The following is a 15,904-nucleotide window of genomic DNA, read 5'->3' on the forward strand; positions in this document are numbered from 1 at the left end:
CCACCCTATTACTTGATTTCTTTATTTATTTATTACCCATTCAGTGTTTCATCCACGTCAAACTCCTTTTTTTTTTTTTTTTTAGTATCTTCTCTCACTTCACAATCTTTTCCCTCCCTATCTTAAATCTTTTAAAATACCCTACAATTTTCCCATCTCCCTCTTTTATCAATCACAACTTCACCCTTATCCCCAAGTGCTTTTCCCACAATGACTGAAAAAAAATGCATCCATTTTGGATTTCTTGACCCTTTCTCCAACTCTTACATAAAAAGCGATGTTTCTGCTCAGTGATTTTATTGTGCCACAGCACTCTGGCATAAAAACAGTGAATGAAAACTCAACTAAATTACATTAGAACACACAAACAGAAGATCACACTGCTGACTGACTTGCAGGAAGAGCTCCAGAGTAGAACATAGTACACAACATTCAACACAAACTGAAATTTAGTACTCAGTGGAAGTTGTATAGACAGTCCCTTGTATTTTACCAATGCTGCAGTTATTAAAGACAAACACTGGTCTTGACAGTGAGAAGTCTTCTGCATTTATTGTTATGCCATAACCAGGAAAATAACAAAGCAAAGGTGAATTCTGTTTGTTTAATAGTGAGCAGATGAATTCTGTATCACAGATTTATCAGTTTTCACTAACAGACTTTTGCGAAATTTACTTTGATCTCCAATTCACATTTACAATAAAGTAGATAGTTTAGAAGAAAATATATACACAAGATATTGGTTGAAATGTACCAAAAGGTGCAACAGTGTGCTCTTTGCCTTACCTCTGCACGATCAAGGGCCAATTCCAAAACATGCTGCTGCAAGAATTAAAAATGAACACATTTTATTGATGAAACGGGTTTAGGAATAGGACTGCTTTATACAACATTTCACAACTGTGACAAGCAAAGATCACGGCTCATTGACTGTTCCACACAAGTAACTGGCCAAATATCATTAAAAATAAAGGATTCTGGAGAAAATTAGGGCTTCAAGTTTTGCTGTTGGTTAGCAATCCAAGCACTGTAGCCGTCTTTAAATAAGCCCAAATGCAATTAATTTATGTAGTTCTAAATCAATAGCTACAAATAATGCTGCAGCTAGTTATAAAGATATTAAGGCTCAGCTGGAAAAGATTACATTTTACTACCCACTTTAGGAGAATATATGGACAGATGTAATTTATGAAGAGTATTTTGGCAAATATATGAGCACTGTCACATACCTCATTTTATTGAAACAATTTACAACAAATTATTCCTGAGTGTAGTAATTTTAAATGAACTGGCAACATATAACCAAGAATCTACAATGTTTAGATGTACACAGTTTGCTAAGCTGCCAGCTGCCAAATCCAAAGGGCTCAAATTCACCCCAATGTAGGACTTAGAAAAAGTTACAGAAAAAGATTATTCCTATCCTACATTTGAAAAACATTAGCCAAGAGGCCCTTTTTACATCTCAGAAAAGCTGAATAATCCTATTTATTTTGAGTCTGAATTTGAAAAGAATCTGGCCATAGAGGCAAAAAATCATAATAAAACTTTTTCAAATACATCTGAAGTAGGAAGCCTGTGATGGAGTCTTACTGGACCATTACAAGATCAAGGGGGTTAAAGAGGTACTTAGGAAGACAGGGCCAAAACAGTAAAATTAAATTAATTCTTTGCTTTAGTGCTTACCATGGAGAATGTTGGGGAAATACCCATGATGGAAATAGTATTTAATGGTGGTCTTATATGCAGACGATGTCCAAATCCTCATCCCTATTCAAGAATTCCTCAGCAAATCTCTTACGTTTTGGGAAACATGCCTCGTCTCCATTAACTCCCTACTCTCTAACCTCCACCTTGCCCTAAACTCCTCCAAAAGTGAACTCCTCATCATTTCAAATCACCCTGACCGCATGCCACCATCTGCTTGTGACCTCACCCTCCCCTCAAATGCTTTTCCCTACTTCGTGCGAGATCTCGGTGTCTCCCTAGACCATCAACAAAACATCAAAAACCACATTAACACAATCATAAAGGGAGGATTCTTCAAGCTCCATATCCTCAAAAAACTTAAACCCCTACTCCATTCGCAAGACTTCCGTACAGTTCTGCAAGCGACAATGCTATCAAAAATGGATTACTGCAACTCCTTACTTCTAGGCCTTCCTTACTCTACTATTAGACCCCTGCAAATGTTACAGAATGCTATGGCAAGAATCCTTACAAATACACATAAAGCAGACCACATTACCCGTATTCTCAAGGAACTCCATTGGCTTCCCATCTCCTCCCACATCAGATACAAACCCCTCACCATTATTCACAACTCCCTGCACAACCACAATCATTCCTGGCTTGAGGATGCTCTTCGATTCCGCTCTTCCAATCGTCCTATTAGAACCGCACTTTCAGGAACCCTCTACACCCCTTCAATTAAATGTGCTCACCACACTTCCACCAGAGAAAGAGCCCTATCCATTGCAGGCCCCTCCCTCTGGAACACTATGCCACTTGAGCTCCGACTAGAACCATACATTCGGAAATTCAAAACAGGGGTTAAAACATGGCTCTTTAAAATAGTCTACCCTGATTCGGATCCTATGTAGTCCCCCTGCTCCCTCTACACCTTCAGAGAAAGAGCCCTTGTCATTAACATACTCATAGCTTTCTCCTTTATTCCTTTTAATTTTCCTGTTTTGTCTCCCATTTGCTGCACCTCCTTATATACTCTTATTTCCCCTTTACCCCTTTCCTCAAACCCTTCTTTTTCCCTATAGCAACCATTTATATCCCTTTTTATTTACCCCCTCCGCTTTCCTTTAACCCTTACTTTTCCCTATAGCAATCCTGCTAGTCTATACATAATTGCCTTCTGAATATATAATTTGTAATGTCATATATAGTGTCTCCTGTATGTACTAGTTAAAGATAATGTATATTATTGTATATAATACTTTGTTATTATTGTATATAATACTGTTTGGAGTGTAAAATTTATTTAAGGTTATCCACAGTGGATAAGTCTACACATTGTCCCTAATTGAGTAAATAATTTGCAATGCTACTTATTATGTTTCCTCTGTTGTTTTCTTTTAGGTACTGGTCCTTTTCTATTCTTCCTGTTTTTCCCTCTCTTCTCTCGCCCCTTCTCTCTTCCTATCTGCTCCCTCTTCCCCCCACCCTGGTTTTTGTAATTTCCTCCTTCAGTTATATTGTAAACCTGCATGATGTACCCATGAATGTCGATATATAAAAGCTAATAAATAAATAAATTGAAACAAATGATGAACCTGGAAGTAATAAAGCAAACTGACAAACTAAAGAGTAACAAATCACCTGAACCAGAACTTAGAAAATGAAATTGCAAACCTATTAGTAACTTTTAACCTATTGTGATGGAATATACTTCCCATCATTTTCTCTGAGGAAGGAGAGGAGGAGGAGTTATTAGAGAGGAGAAAATGGAAAATAAATGGCCAAGAAGCCCTGAGGGCAAGCTACAAAAACTACAAATCCCAGTGTTCCGAGGTGTTAGCAGAATCATGGGATTCTGGGGGGTGGGGTTTCTAAGAGTAGGGTGGTTGGAAACCTCAAAGGCCATTTTAGAAGCCAGATGGAGAGGAGGTGGAAACACAACCAAGCAAACCCCAGAGAAGATATGTTGAAAAAAGCAAGTTTGCTTACTGTAAACATAGTTTTCCGTAGATAATAGGATGAATTAGCCATGCTGTCTGGGGACATCCTTCCCAGGCGGCTAGGCAGAGCTCGTCAAAGAAGACAGAGCTTTGCTCTGTGTGCAGATGCACGTCCTTTCCTGCGCAGCTCCATTTTCTCCTCAGTCTATTCCAAAGTGTGCCTGCGAAGTGTGACATGTAGACTGTCCAAGGAGGCGGGCAGGCCAGCATGGCCAATTCATCCTGCTATCTATGGAAAACACCATTTACGGTAAGCAAACTTGCATTTTTCCCCGCAGATAAGCAGGCTGAATTAGCCATGCTGTCTGGGAGTCCCCAGCTGAAGGTTGTGAGTGCAGTCTGAAGGGTCCTTGCGGGAACATGGTGCAGTTCCCAAGGCTGTGTATGACATGCTGCACTCAACCTGGTCCAAAGTAGCAGACAGCCTCTTTATGTGGTTTCTGATTGGAATATGGATCTGCCATTACCGCATCCACAGCGGCTTGCTGGTCAAGGCAGTAACGGGAAGTGAAAGTATGGAGCAAGGACCATGTTGCAGCCTTGCATATATCCATTATCAGGACCTCACATAGGTGAGCTACTGATGCTGCCAACACTCTCACCTGATGGGCATTTGGCAAACTGGTCGCTGATCTTTTATTGTAACAGAACTGAATGCACTGCGAAATCCAAGTCGGGAGAGTGCTCTTGGAGACTGGCAGACTTGTGGGCATTCAGACTGAAAGAAACAAACAGCTGTGAGGTTCTAGATTCAGAGTGCGCTCTATGCTTATAATAGTTCAAGGCTCGCTTGCAGTCTAGTGCGTGGAGCCGTCTCACCCTCAGTTTTTGTGCGGATTCGGAAAGAAGGTCGGCAGAGTGATGGTTTGATTAATGCGGAAGACCGAAACTACCTTGGGTAGGAATGAGGGGTGTGTCCGTAAAGTTACCTTGTCGTGATGAAATTCAAGTTATGGTGAGTAATGAACCAGAGTCTGCAACTCGCTGACTCTTCTTGCGGAGGTCAGAGCGACCAAAAACAGAACTTTCCACAATAGATATCTCATATGTCTAGTTTCCAGACATATGAGGTTTCCAGAGGTTCAAAGGGTGGAAGCATCAACTGTTCCAGGACTAGGTTGAAAACCCATGGAACAGGTGGTCTGTGAACCGGTGGTCACAGTCATAGAATGCCTTTCATGAACCAGGAGACTAGTGGGTGGTTGGACACCAATAGGCTATTGCAGAGATGATGGTAGGCTGCAATGGCACTGACATGGACCCTCATTGAAGCTGAATCCTTTTACAATATCTCCATTCCCTGATAAAGGGAATGGAGATATTGTAAAAGGATTTCCGGCGGGCAGGAGAAGGGGTCCACACCCTTGTCGTCGCACCAAGCCAAGTATCTAAGCCACTTGCCCTGATAGTTCCGTCTGGTAGAAGATTTCCTGGATGACACCAGAACCTCTTGGATCTCTGAAGGCAAGTGCAGGTGACTTAATATCATCCTTTATGCCTACACGCTGTGAGATGCAGTGAGGAGTGCATGGGGTGAAGCAGGATGCCTCTGTCCTGCGACAGTAGATCTGCACTATAGCCGAGGGGAATAGGTGGTTCGATGGAGAGATGTATAAGATAGGCATACCACGATTGTCTGGGCCAAAATGAAGCTATCAGGATGAGGTTGGCAGCAGGATCGGGGGATAAGCATAGAGAAGCCCTCCAGTCCATGATATGAGAAACGCGTCTTGCGCGAGTCGCTTCTGGCTGGGGTAGACAGAGCAGAACATCCACACCTTCCTGTTGTGCTCCATAGTGAAAAGATCCATGCGTGGGAGGCCCCAAGTTTGGAAGAGGTCCTCCGCCACATCCTGGCGAAGCTCCCACTCGTGCAGATGGAAGATCCTGCTTAGTTTGTCCACTCTGGAGTTCTCCACCCCGGTCAGGTAGGTCGCCTGAAGGACAATGGAGCGCTCCTCTACCCATTCTAGGATGTGCACTGCTTCCCTGCACAACATCCAGGAACTAGACCTTCCTTCTTTGTTTATGTAGAACATCGCAACCTGATTGTATGTGTGGACCATGACGGTTCTCCCTCGCAGGCACCTCTCAAACGTGCGTATGGCATTTCTGATCACTTGCTCTAGCAGGTTTATTTGTTGGAGTCTTCCCCAGTGGGACCAGAGTCCTTGTGTTCGTACTTGGTCCAAATGGGCTCCCCACCCCTCTGTGGTGAGGATCAACTGATGAGTCGGGGGGCAAAGCGGAGCCCTGACGGAGAGAGCTGTGGGGCTTAACCAGCAGTTCAAGTCCGCTCTCATGCTTCGAGTTAGATTTACTCGCCGGGACAGCGAGTGTGTCCGTTGCGCCTTGAGCAAGTGCTGAATGCGCAAACGGGTACGTGGCACTACAGAGATGGCTGCTGCCATGTGGCCCAGAAGGGTCAAGAGCTGGCTGGCAGAGTTGTCAGTAGAGGCTCTCAGCTGAATGGCCAGGGTGTGCAGCATGTGGGATTTGTCTACCAGAAGGAATGCTCTGCCCTGAGCTGTACTAATATGGGCCCCAATAAACTGCAGGTTCCACGTTGGCTGAAGACTGGACTTCTCGTAAATGATATCCAAGCCCAGCCCCTCCAGGCACTGGATTATGGCCTGGAGGCTGCTCTGAAGGATTGCAGGTTGTGATGCCACTATCAACAGTTGTCTAGGTAAGGGAACATCTGAATGCCTTGCTTCCTGAAGTGGGCCATTGCTACCACTAAGCATTTGGTGAAGACTCTCTGGGCAGACAAGAGACCAAAAAGGAGCATCTTGTACTGGAGGTGGCGCTTGTTGACTTGAAAGCACAGGCATTGCCAGGAGGAATGGTGCATAGGTATGTCAGAGAACACATCCTTGAGGTCCGGCGAATACATCCAATTGTTGGTTTGAGGAAAGGGAAGGATGGACTTGAGAGAGGTCATCTTGAACTTCTTTTTTAAGAATTTGTTGAGAGCTCTTAAGTCCAGGACTGGGTGGAGTCCTCCTGATTTCTTGGGAATTAGGAAGTATTGGGAATACAATCCCTGGTTCAATTGAGAGCTGGGAACCCACTGATAGAAAGTTGCTGGAGTAGTTTTGTGACTTCCTCTTGTAGCCAGCGATGGTTTTCTGAAGTGGACTGATGTGACCTCACTCAATGGGGGAGATGTGGTGTATTCTTGAAGTTCAGGGAATAGCCCTCTCTGACAATACTGAGTACACAAAGGCCTAGGTACCTCTAAAAACCCTGCTGGGTTTTTGTGCTGTTGTTAATTGGGGATAGGCGCTGTTTTCTCTGGTTCCTTTATCTGCTGTGAGTCTGTTGCAGTTGAGATGGCTGAGGCCGGATTTGCGGGTAAGGCGGCGGACAGTATGATGAATATGGGCCAGAGTTTCACACAGCTTGACTACAAAGAGGTTGTCTAGGAGACAGGGAAGTCAGCCAATTTCTCGTGGACGTCCTCTCAAATGCTGTTGAGCGGCTATGGCTCCTACTGTGGTACAAGTGGAGGCTTTGAAGGCCTTGTATATTGTATGCAGTAAATGCCTTAGTCCCTTCCTCTAAGTCGTGGAATTGCTGAGGCAGGGCTTCATCCGGCAAAGCAGTAGTGAAGTGAGGCTTGAGCAATTGAAGGCGCTTGTAAAGATATTGAGTGATATTGAGTGTGCTGCTGGATTTTCGCGTATATGATCTTCTGCCAAAGTCGTACAGATATTTACAGTCGCGCCTTGGAGAGGTGTTTGAATGAAGGTGGGATTTTTTAGCCCTCTTCATGGCCAACTAGACCACTACAGAGGCGTGTGGGAGCTGGACCATGCTGTAGATCAGAGACTGACACATCTGAAACTTGAGGTCTGTCTTCTGAGAGGTTGCCTGCCCCGAGAAAGGGGACTCCCAAGCCTTTGTCATGACGGCATCTAGCACCACGTGGAAGGCAAGGCGGTTGGGCTCAGCCAGCGCTTCGAAGATCTTTAGAATCCCTAAAACTTCAGCATGAGGATCTGGTATCTTTCGCGTTTCAATGCCGAGTCTCCGGAGGGGAGGCCTGCTCAGGTTGCTCCTCTAGCGGGTCAGATGGATACCCCATCGAGGAACCTGCAATGTGGGAGGTGAGAGAGAATGCCCAGGAGCCGGGATGCTGGATCGAGGCTCGGGACTGATGCCCTCTTGTAGAGGTGAAGGTGGTCTGCCATGGAGGAAGTCTTCATATGGGATAGGGTGGGACTCGCTGCTCCCCCAATCCTCCTTTAGGAGAGGAATTGGGTCAAGAACTTGGAGATTTGTGACATGGCCTGTGAAGCCAAGGTCCTACGACCAGGACGAAGTGATGAGTCCTCTGCTGGGGGATTCCTTGGTGTCAGTAGGATGTCCGAGTCAGGACCTGTGGGCCGGACTTTCATCCATTCCGTTGAGGAAGACCTCTTATGTCGGAGGAGCTCCTGCAAATGTCCTGCCAACCTCTTCTGTCTGGAGACTGATGACAAATCAGAGTAAACTTGCTCCAAGGAGCGAGAGGAGCCCATGGACATAATCAGACGCCGGCTCATTATCCGAGAAAACGAGGTCCACTAAGTCAAGGATGAAGGCCTCTTGCGGTTCCCCAGCCAGGGGTGGCTTCTGGGTGGATTTCCCTGTCAAAGGGCTGAAGGCAGGTAGATTCCAGTCACCTGTAGGTGCTTTTTGCATCTAGCTGTGCGAAGCTGCGCGAGCCTGTGACAGAGCCTGTGTCGGGCCGTCCCGCATCCATCCCAATGGCTTTCGGTGATAGTGCGTCGAGTGGCGACTCTCTCTTGTGCTTCAACTTCGACACATGCGTCGATGGCGCTTCACGTGCGTCGTGCTTCATGGTAAGCGGCGCGTTGGCACGGTGTGGGGCGTCAGATGGCTGCTTCGGGGCTTCGACTCCAGACGCCGCCGAACGAGTCGGCGGAAGGGTCAGCATGTCCCCCGATGCTGCCCGCTCTTGGATGGACTGGGGGCACTGAGGGACGGAAGGGGGCTGGCACACCTGGCCCAGTTGTTTGTCCGGCGGCTCCAGGGAGGACGCCCTCTTGGATTTTTTTAGGGAGATCCAGACGGGGTCCCAGAGAGGAGTGGTTAGACAGGCACTCTGAGCAAGTCGAGCAATTTTGGCGGCGCTCTGATGCTGGGCCCGGGGCCCAGCATCAGAGCGCCGCCAAAATTGCTCGACATGCTGGGACTGCGGCCCGGGGCCGCAGTCCCAGCATGTCACCTGGTCATGATCCGGACCAAGGCATAAATAGCAGTAATTATGCCCACTGGTGACGGACATTATCTTGCCGCACTGGCAGAATTTAAAGCCAGGGGGTTGCGGCGGCATATTTCTTGATTTTGTTGCTCGGTTTTTCTTTTTTTTTTTGTGCTCTCTGAGGAGAGAGGAAAAGCTCTGCGTGCAGCCTGTAGTGCGGAAAGAACAGACTGAAGAGAAAATGGAGCCGCGGGTAAAGGACATGCAGCTGCACACAGAGCAAAGCTCTGTCTTCTTTTACAAGTTCCACCTAGCCGCCCCAGGACGACATCCCCAGAAAGCATGGCTAATTCAGCCTGCTTATCTATGGGAAAAAGAATGAACAGCGAGTTTGCTTACCGTAAATGGTGTTTTCCGTGGATAGCAGGATAAATTAGCCATGACTTTGGGAACGTGCTCCGGTCCTCTTGTTGGCGAAGCTTTCTCAAAGCACACAGAGCTGTGCTCTATGTGCCCGTGTGGGAGTATTTCCCATGTGACTCCCATCCTGCCTCAGTCTGTTTTCCAAGCTCTGGATGGAGTCCGATAGGAGACTGTCCGGGAAGGTGGGCAGGAATTACATGGGCTAATTCATCCTGATATCCACGTAAAACACCTTTTACGGTAAGCAAACTTGCTCTTTTCCGCAGATAAGCAGCCTGAATTAGCCATGACTTTGGGGAGCCCCAAACTGGAAGGTTGGAACGTCGGCATCCCTTGGGGGCAGTGTACCGCCTCTTCCAGTTTCCAATGACGTAATCAACCTGACCCGTGGTCATGGACAGTCTCTCACTTGTCCTTGACAGAGGATGGGTCGATCCTCTCTACCCTCTGTGGCCACCTGCTGATCAGCAATGATGGAATTTGTAAGGCATGCAACAACGGTTGCATGGCGGCTCGTGAATGTCCATAAGGATCGCATCCATTGTAGTGCATTGGATGCCACAATTGCTCTGTCATGGTAGCCTCTGTGTAGCATCAGAATGCTTTATGTTTGCTGGAGCAAGACAGGATGCCGTAGGACCTGGAGCCCGGGCATTTCATCTTGAAGGACACCCCAGTTGGGAGTGCTAGACTCCGAGTGTACGCAGCGGTCACAGTAGGTTGGGCAGATCTGGGATCCAACGTGTGAAGTCGCCTTCTGCGTCTGCCTTAAGCAGCTCTGGGAGACTGTTGGCACAGTTATCACCTGAATAAGACAGAGAGCCGAGATAAACCAAGGAAGGGCGAGGACTCGTTCATAGCGCTGCTCTGTCACAGAGAGATTCGAGGTACGATGAAGCAGTGGATAAGCGCCCGTCGTTCACTGACCCTCTTTCCTGAACTGAGGGTGACCTGGGTGGACTTCCCCCCAGCACGATGTCCCTGATGACAACTGTCTGACAATGCATATAGCAGAAACCTGGGTTGAATCAGGCCCAGGCTAGAGTTGCACGGGACCACTCTCCTTGACTGCTGGTATAGTCAGAGGATCCTTCGGTAATCTGGAGTTCCGCACTAAGTATGACACCAGAGAGTCATCCTGAGTAGATGATCGGCTGTGATGGCACTGATGTGCTCTGTCCCCGATGCCATTGCCCTTCTTGCTTGGTATCTTCTACACACTTCCTGGGTAGCAGAGAAGGTTCAATATGTGTTATCCACTCCACCTTGCGTGCTTGGCACAATTACCACGATAGCCCTTCCAGGCAGGGTACTTACTGGAAGACACCACCCCCTCCCCCCATGCCATGCTTCTGGATCAATAGGTTCAGGTATGTTGATGTGTCCTTCAACCTCCCTAATATTGGATGCTAGCAGGAGCACATCGGGTGGAAGAAGGATCACCCTTCCTGACAGCAGGTCTCATATATGTCCATGGGTGTTAGCTTCCCAACGGGTGAACGAACCAGGCAAGTGTCCCACGGTCTCCGTGGACCATAGAGGTCCTGAATGTGATACCGATCCCATTCAAGCTTCGTCTCTGAGTGGTCCTCATATGCAGGATACGAAAAATTATATGGTAATCTCTTTGTCTCTGGGAAGAGGGAAGCATCTTGTACTAGGTGAAGCCCATGTGGGCAGACGGAGGAGCCTGGATTCCCTATTGCTTTTGGTGACCAAGGTGTACTAGGGCGGTCCCCGCCTGACGAGGTAACCTGCCACTGTGTGGCTAGATTCCCATTCTCAGGAGTAAGGTGTCACCGCATCCGTCTATGATGGAATCCCTGCAAAGGATGTGGCTATTCAGAGTGTGAGGCCTGGGCTCCTGTCTACTGCCAGATGAGTCCCGCTTCTCGGCGGCCGTCTGCGAAGTCTATCCTCCTCCTTCGACTGTATAGGGGATCGTCTTCTGCCACCCGTGCAGCCATGATTACCGCCTTCACTGGAATCGCTTGGGTTGAATGTGTGTATGGGTGCCCCTGTCTTCGTTGGAGGTGTGGTACACCCATTGTCAGATGGCCCTCCTTTGGGCCTCCATGAAGGGTGACTAGCACCAGAGTTGCCACCTCTTACACTCATATGTTGATCTGCCCGGTGAGGAGGGGCAGGCACTGCATCCCTGTGTTGCCCGCCTCGATTATTAGCGGGTTACGTATAATCGTATGGCTGACGCCGCTATTATTTACCGACTGGTTGACACTTGCTGGCTGGGCACTGCGCCCTGCCACTAATCCAGCTGCAGACCATGGTCCCATGTGACTGATAGCGAGGCCAGCTTCCTCAGCTCTGTGGCAGGATCACTGGTGCCCCGGTCGCAACTAACACTGCTTCATCAATATCCGAAGCAGTCGTAGTATGCCATGAACCTCCACCCTGGGGTCAGGCTACCTCAATCGACATGACCAATGGGCTGGGCAGGAGAAACATCTTCTTCCTTCTTAGGCAAGAGGATGGTTCAACCCCATGCGTGTAAGCAAGAGAGACTGACAGCCACACCACTCTGTCATCTTGATCAGAGAGTTGTTCTGTCGGAGAGTTTTGAGCATAGGCTCGCACAGGAAGAGTTTCTTGAAGGGGCCTATCTCGGAAGTGCTAGAATCATCTCACCGACTGGCGATGCTCTCCTATGATGAAGCCTAATAAGGTAAGTCCACGTACACCTGCTGGCTGGCCTCCTAAGCCTTGCCTATATTTATGTTGGAGCAACGCCTCCACAGGTCAGCGTACTTCCTGCATCAACACTGCACATCGATACATTGGCCAACTCTCTTCCCTGCAGCTCAATCAGATTGCGACACCTCAATGCCGGTGAAGGGAGGTACACAGCTTGGGATCCCCAAAAGGGAAGGTATCCGCTGCTGAATGAGCCGATGCCCTGGCTTCAACCAGTCACTCCAACGCTTCGACTCAAATGCCTCGATACATCAGATGCATCGCATTGATGAAGCACGTGGAAGCCACAGCTTCAATGAAGCGTACCGATGTGTCAGGTTCGTGGAAAAGCGCTCGGATGCATCGAGTGGATGGAAGCGCTACACTAATAGCTTTCACCACATTCTCTGGCAATGAACTCCAGAGCTTAATTATGTATGTGTTGAGTGAAAACATTTTCTCTTATTAGTTTTTTTAAGTGTATCTCCTGGTAACTTCATTGTGTGTCCCCTAGTCTTTGTACTTTTTGAAAGAGTAAGCAACAAATTAACATTTACTCGTTCCACTCCACTCATTTTACAGACCTCTATCATATATATAGAAACAAGGAAATGATGGCAGAAAAGGACCAAATGGTCAATCCAGTCTGCCCAGCAGGTTATTGCAGAAATTATTTACCCAATAATTTTGTTTTCCTTAGCATAGACAGATGGACTCAGGACCAATGGGTTTATGCTCCCCTATCAGCAAATGGAGAGAGCGCAAGCTGACATCACAGTATAGCTCTCTGCTTCAACAGCAGGGGAGAAGAAAAAAGGATTCGCACTCACAAAGCAGGGAGTAGCTGGCTTGTTACGGCGGTTACTACCCCAAACCAAATAAGCCTGATACTTCACTTTCAATGCATATCCTGCTTCAACCGCAGGATTGAAAAAAACTTGATACTGAAAAACTTGATATTGAAAAACTTGATATTTCACTTGAAAAAACTTGATATTTCACTTGAAAAAACTTGATACTGAAAAACTTGATATTTCACTTTCAATGCATATCCTGCTTCAACCGCAGGATTGAAAAAAACTTGATACTGAAAAACTTGATATTGAAAAACTGATACTTCACGCATATCCAGCATAGCTCTCTGCTTCAACGGCAGGGGAGAAGAAAAACTGATACTACACGCATATCCAGCATAGCTCCCTGCTTCAACGGCAGGGGAGAAGAAAAACAACCAATAAGGGCTGAATAACACAGTCTGGGTAAAACAAATAAGCATGGGTGTAGCTTGCTTATTGCGGCGGTTACTTCCCCTACTTCCCCTACTACCCATAACTAATCAAGCTTGATATTTCACTTGGTTGCAGCTCCATCACTGCTCTCTACATTAATGGTGGGGGTGGAAGGGAAATAGAACCAAAGAGCTAAGAGAAACAGATAAGTATGAGAAAAAAATGTGAAGCTTGCTGGGCAGACTGGATGGGCCGTTTGGTCTTCTTCTGCCGTCATTTCTATGTTTCTATGTTTCTATGTTTCTATATAGCCCTGCAGTGACCTCAGCCTGCCAGTATTCTCTTCAAAAGCAACTGTGGACAGACTAGCAAAAAACTTGAATAAAAAACATGATTAAAAACAGGTAACCAGAATTGTAATCGACCAAACCATAAATACTGAACTCACATAAGATTCTAGGTACCCCAAGCTAGGGACTGGATGAACACTTACTAGTAATCCCGTGGGACCCAGAGCCCCACAGGACTATTCACACACCCATGCGGCAGCCGAGGATGGGAAGCTGAGTCCATCTGTCTACACTAAGGAAAACAAAATTATCAGGTAAGTAGTTTCTCCATTTCCTATTGTGTAGACTGATGGAATCAGGACCAGTGGGATGTACCAAAGCTGGGTGGGAGGCTGCCCATGGTCTACTCAATACTGCATATGCAAAGGCTGCACCCTCCCGGGCCTGCACATCCAGACAATAAAACCTGGAAAAAGTGTGTAAGGAGGACCACATTGCAGCTCGGCAGATATCGACGGAAGACAACAGATTAACCTCCGCCCATGACACTGCCTGAGCCCTAGTGGAATGAGCCCTAAACTGAGCAGGCAATGGCTTTCCAGCAACCACATACACGACTGTGACTACTTTCCTTAATCCAACGAGCTACGGGAGCCTGCGAAGCCGGAGCATCCATACTCCCGCCATGGGAAAAAAAAACCCAGGTGATTTGACTTTCGAAAAGATTCAGAGACCTCCAGATACCGCACAACAAGTCGCTTGATATCCAAGGAGCGCAAGAAGCGATACTCCTCCGCACCCCTGACCTTATCCAGGGATGGCAAGGAGATGGACTTTATTCAAGAACATAAGAAATTGCCATGCTTGGTCAGACCAAGGTCCATCAAGCCCAGCATCCTGTTTCCAACAGAGGCCAAACCAGGCAATTATCCAAACAGTAAGAAGATCCCATGCTACTGATGCAATTAATAGCAGTGGCTATTCCCTAAGTAAACTTGATTAATAGCCGTTAATGGACTTCTCTTCCAAGAACTTATCCAAACCTTTTTTGAACCCAGCTACACTAACTGCACTAACCACATTCTCTGGCAACAAATTCCAGAGCTTTATTGTGCATTGAGTGAAAAAGAATTTTCTCCGATTAGTCTTAAATGTGCTACTTGCTAACTTCATGGAACGCCCCCTAGTCCTTCTATTATTCGAAAGTGTAAATAACCGAGTCACATCTACTCGTTCAAGACCTCTCATGATCTTAAAGACCTCTATCATATCCCCCTTCAGCTGTCTCTTCTGCAAGCTGAACAGCCCTAACCTCTTCAGCCTTTCCTCATAGGGGAGCTGTTCTATCCCCTTTATCATTTTGGTTGCCCTTCTCTGTACCTTCTCCATCGCAACTATATCTTTTTTGAGATGTGGCAACCAGAATTGTACACAGTATTCAAGGTGTGGTCTCACCATGGAGCGATATAGAGGCATTATGACATTTTCCATTTTATTAACCATTCCCTTCCTAATAATTCCTAACATTGTTTGCTTTTTTGACTGCTGCAGTACACGGAGCTGACAATTTTAAAGTATTATCCACTATTATGCCTAGATCTTTTTCCTGGGTGGTAGCTCCTAATATGGAACCTAACATCATGTAACTACAGCAAGGGTTATTTTTCCCTATATGCAACACCTTGCACTTGTCCACATTAAATTTCATCTGTCATTTGGATGCCCAATCTTCCAGTCTTGCAAGGTCCTCCTGTAATGTATCACAGTCTGCTTGTGATTTAACTACTCTGAATAATTTTGTATCATCCTCACTCGTCGTATTCCTTTCCAGATCATATATATATATATATATATTGAAAAGCACCGGTCCAAGTACAGATCCCTGAGGCACTCCGAGACTATCTTGGGCAAGAAGGATGGAAAAGTATGTAGCTGTAACACCCCTGGAGTTACCCGAAGGAACGGCTCCCAGCAAGACCAGGCCTGCAGCTCAGAAATTCGACACGCAGAACATATCACCACCAGGAACACAGTCTTCAAGGTCAACAACCATATGGAAAGGCTAAGCAGTGGTCAGAACGTAGGGCCCGCCAAAAAATCCAGCACCAAATTAAGACTCCACAATGGAACTGATAACCTCAAGGGAGGCCTAAGATGCTTCACGCCCTTCAAAAAACATGCCACAACAGGATGAGACAACAATGAAACACCATTAACCAAGCCTCTGAAACAGGCAAGAGCTGCAACCTGCACCTTCAAAGAATTAAGAGCCAAACCTTTATTCAACCAATCCTGCAAAAAATCCAGAATGAGAGGGATCTTAACTGAACAAGGAAGAACATGCTGCTCCTCACAGGCCTCAAAAAT

General features: G+C 46.7%; 1 protein-coding gene across 9 annotated transcripts in view; it reads right to left on the bottom strand.

The window, feature by feature from the left end:
- Positions 1–15,904, bottom strand: part of SUPT20H (SPT20 homolog, SAGA complex component) — a 270,381-nt gene that overhangs the window by 182,929 nt on the left and 71,548 nt on the right. For all 9 annotated transcript variants that reach the window (XR_003856913.1, XM_029602737.1, XM_029602736.1 and 6 more), the window contains one exon: positions 787–822. Coding sequence is in view for 8 of the 9 variants with exons in the window: in XM_029602737.1 (XP_029458597.1) it covers positions 787–822 (36 nt within the window). In the remaining variant the exon portion in view is untranslated. The remainder of the gene's footprint in view (positions 1–786; positions 823–15,904) is intronic.

The sequence above is a fragment of the Rhinatrema bivittatum genome, chromosome 5 (genome assembly GCF_901001135.1).
Source record: "Rhinatrema bivittatum chromosome 5, aRhiBiv1.1, whole genome shotgun sequence".
Taxonomy (NCBI): Eukaryota; Metazoa; Chordata; class Amphibia; order Gymnophiona; family Rhinatrematidae; genus Rhinatrema; species Rhinatrema bivittatum.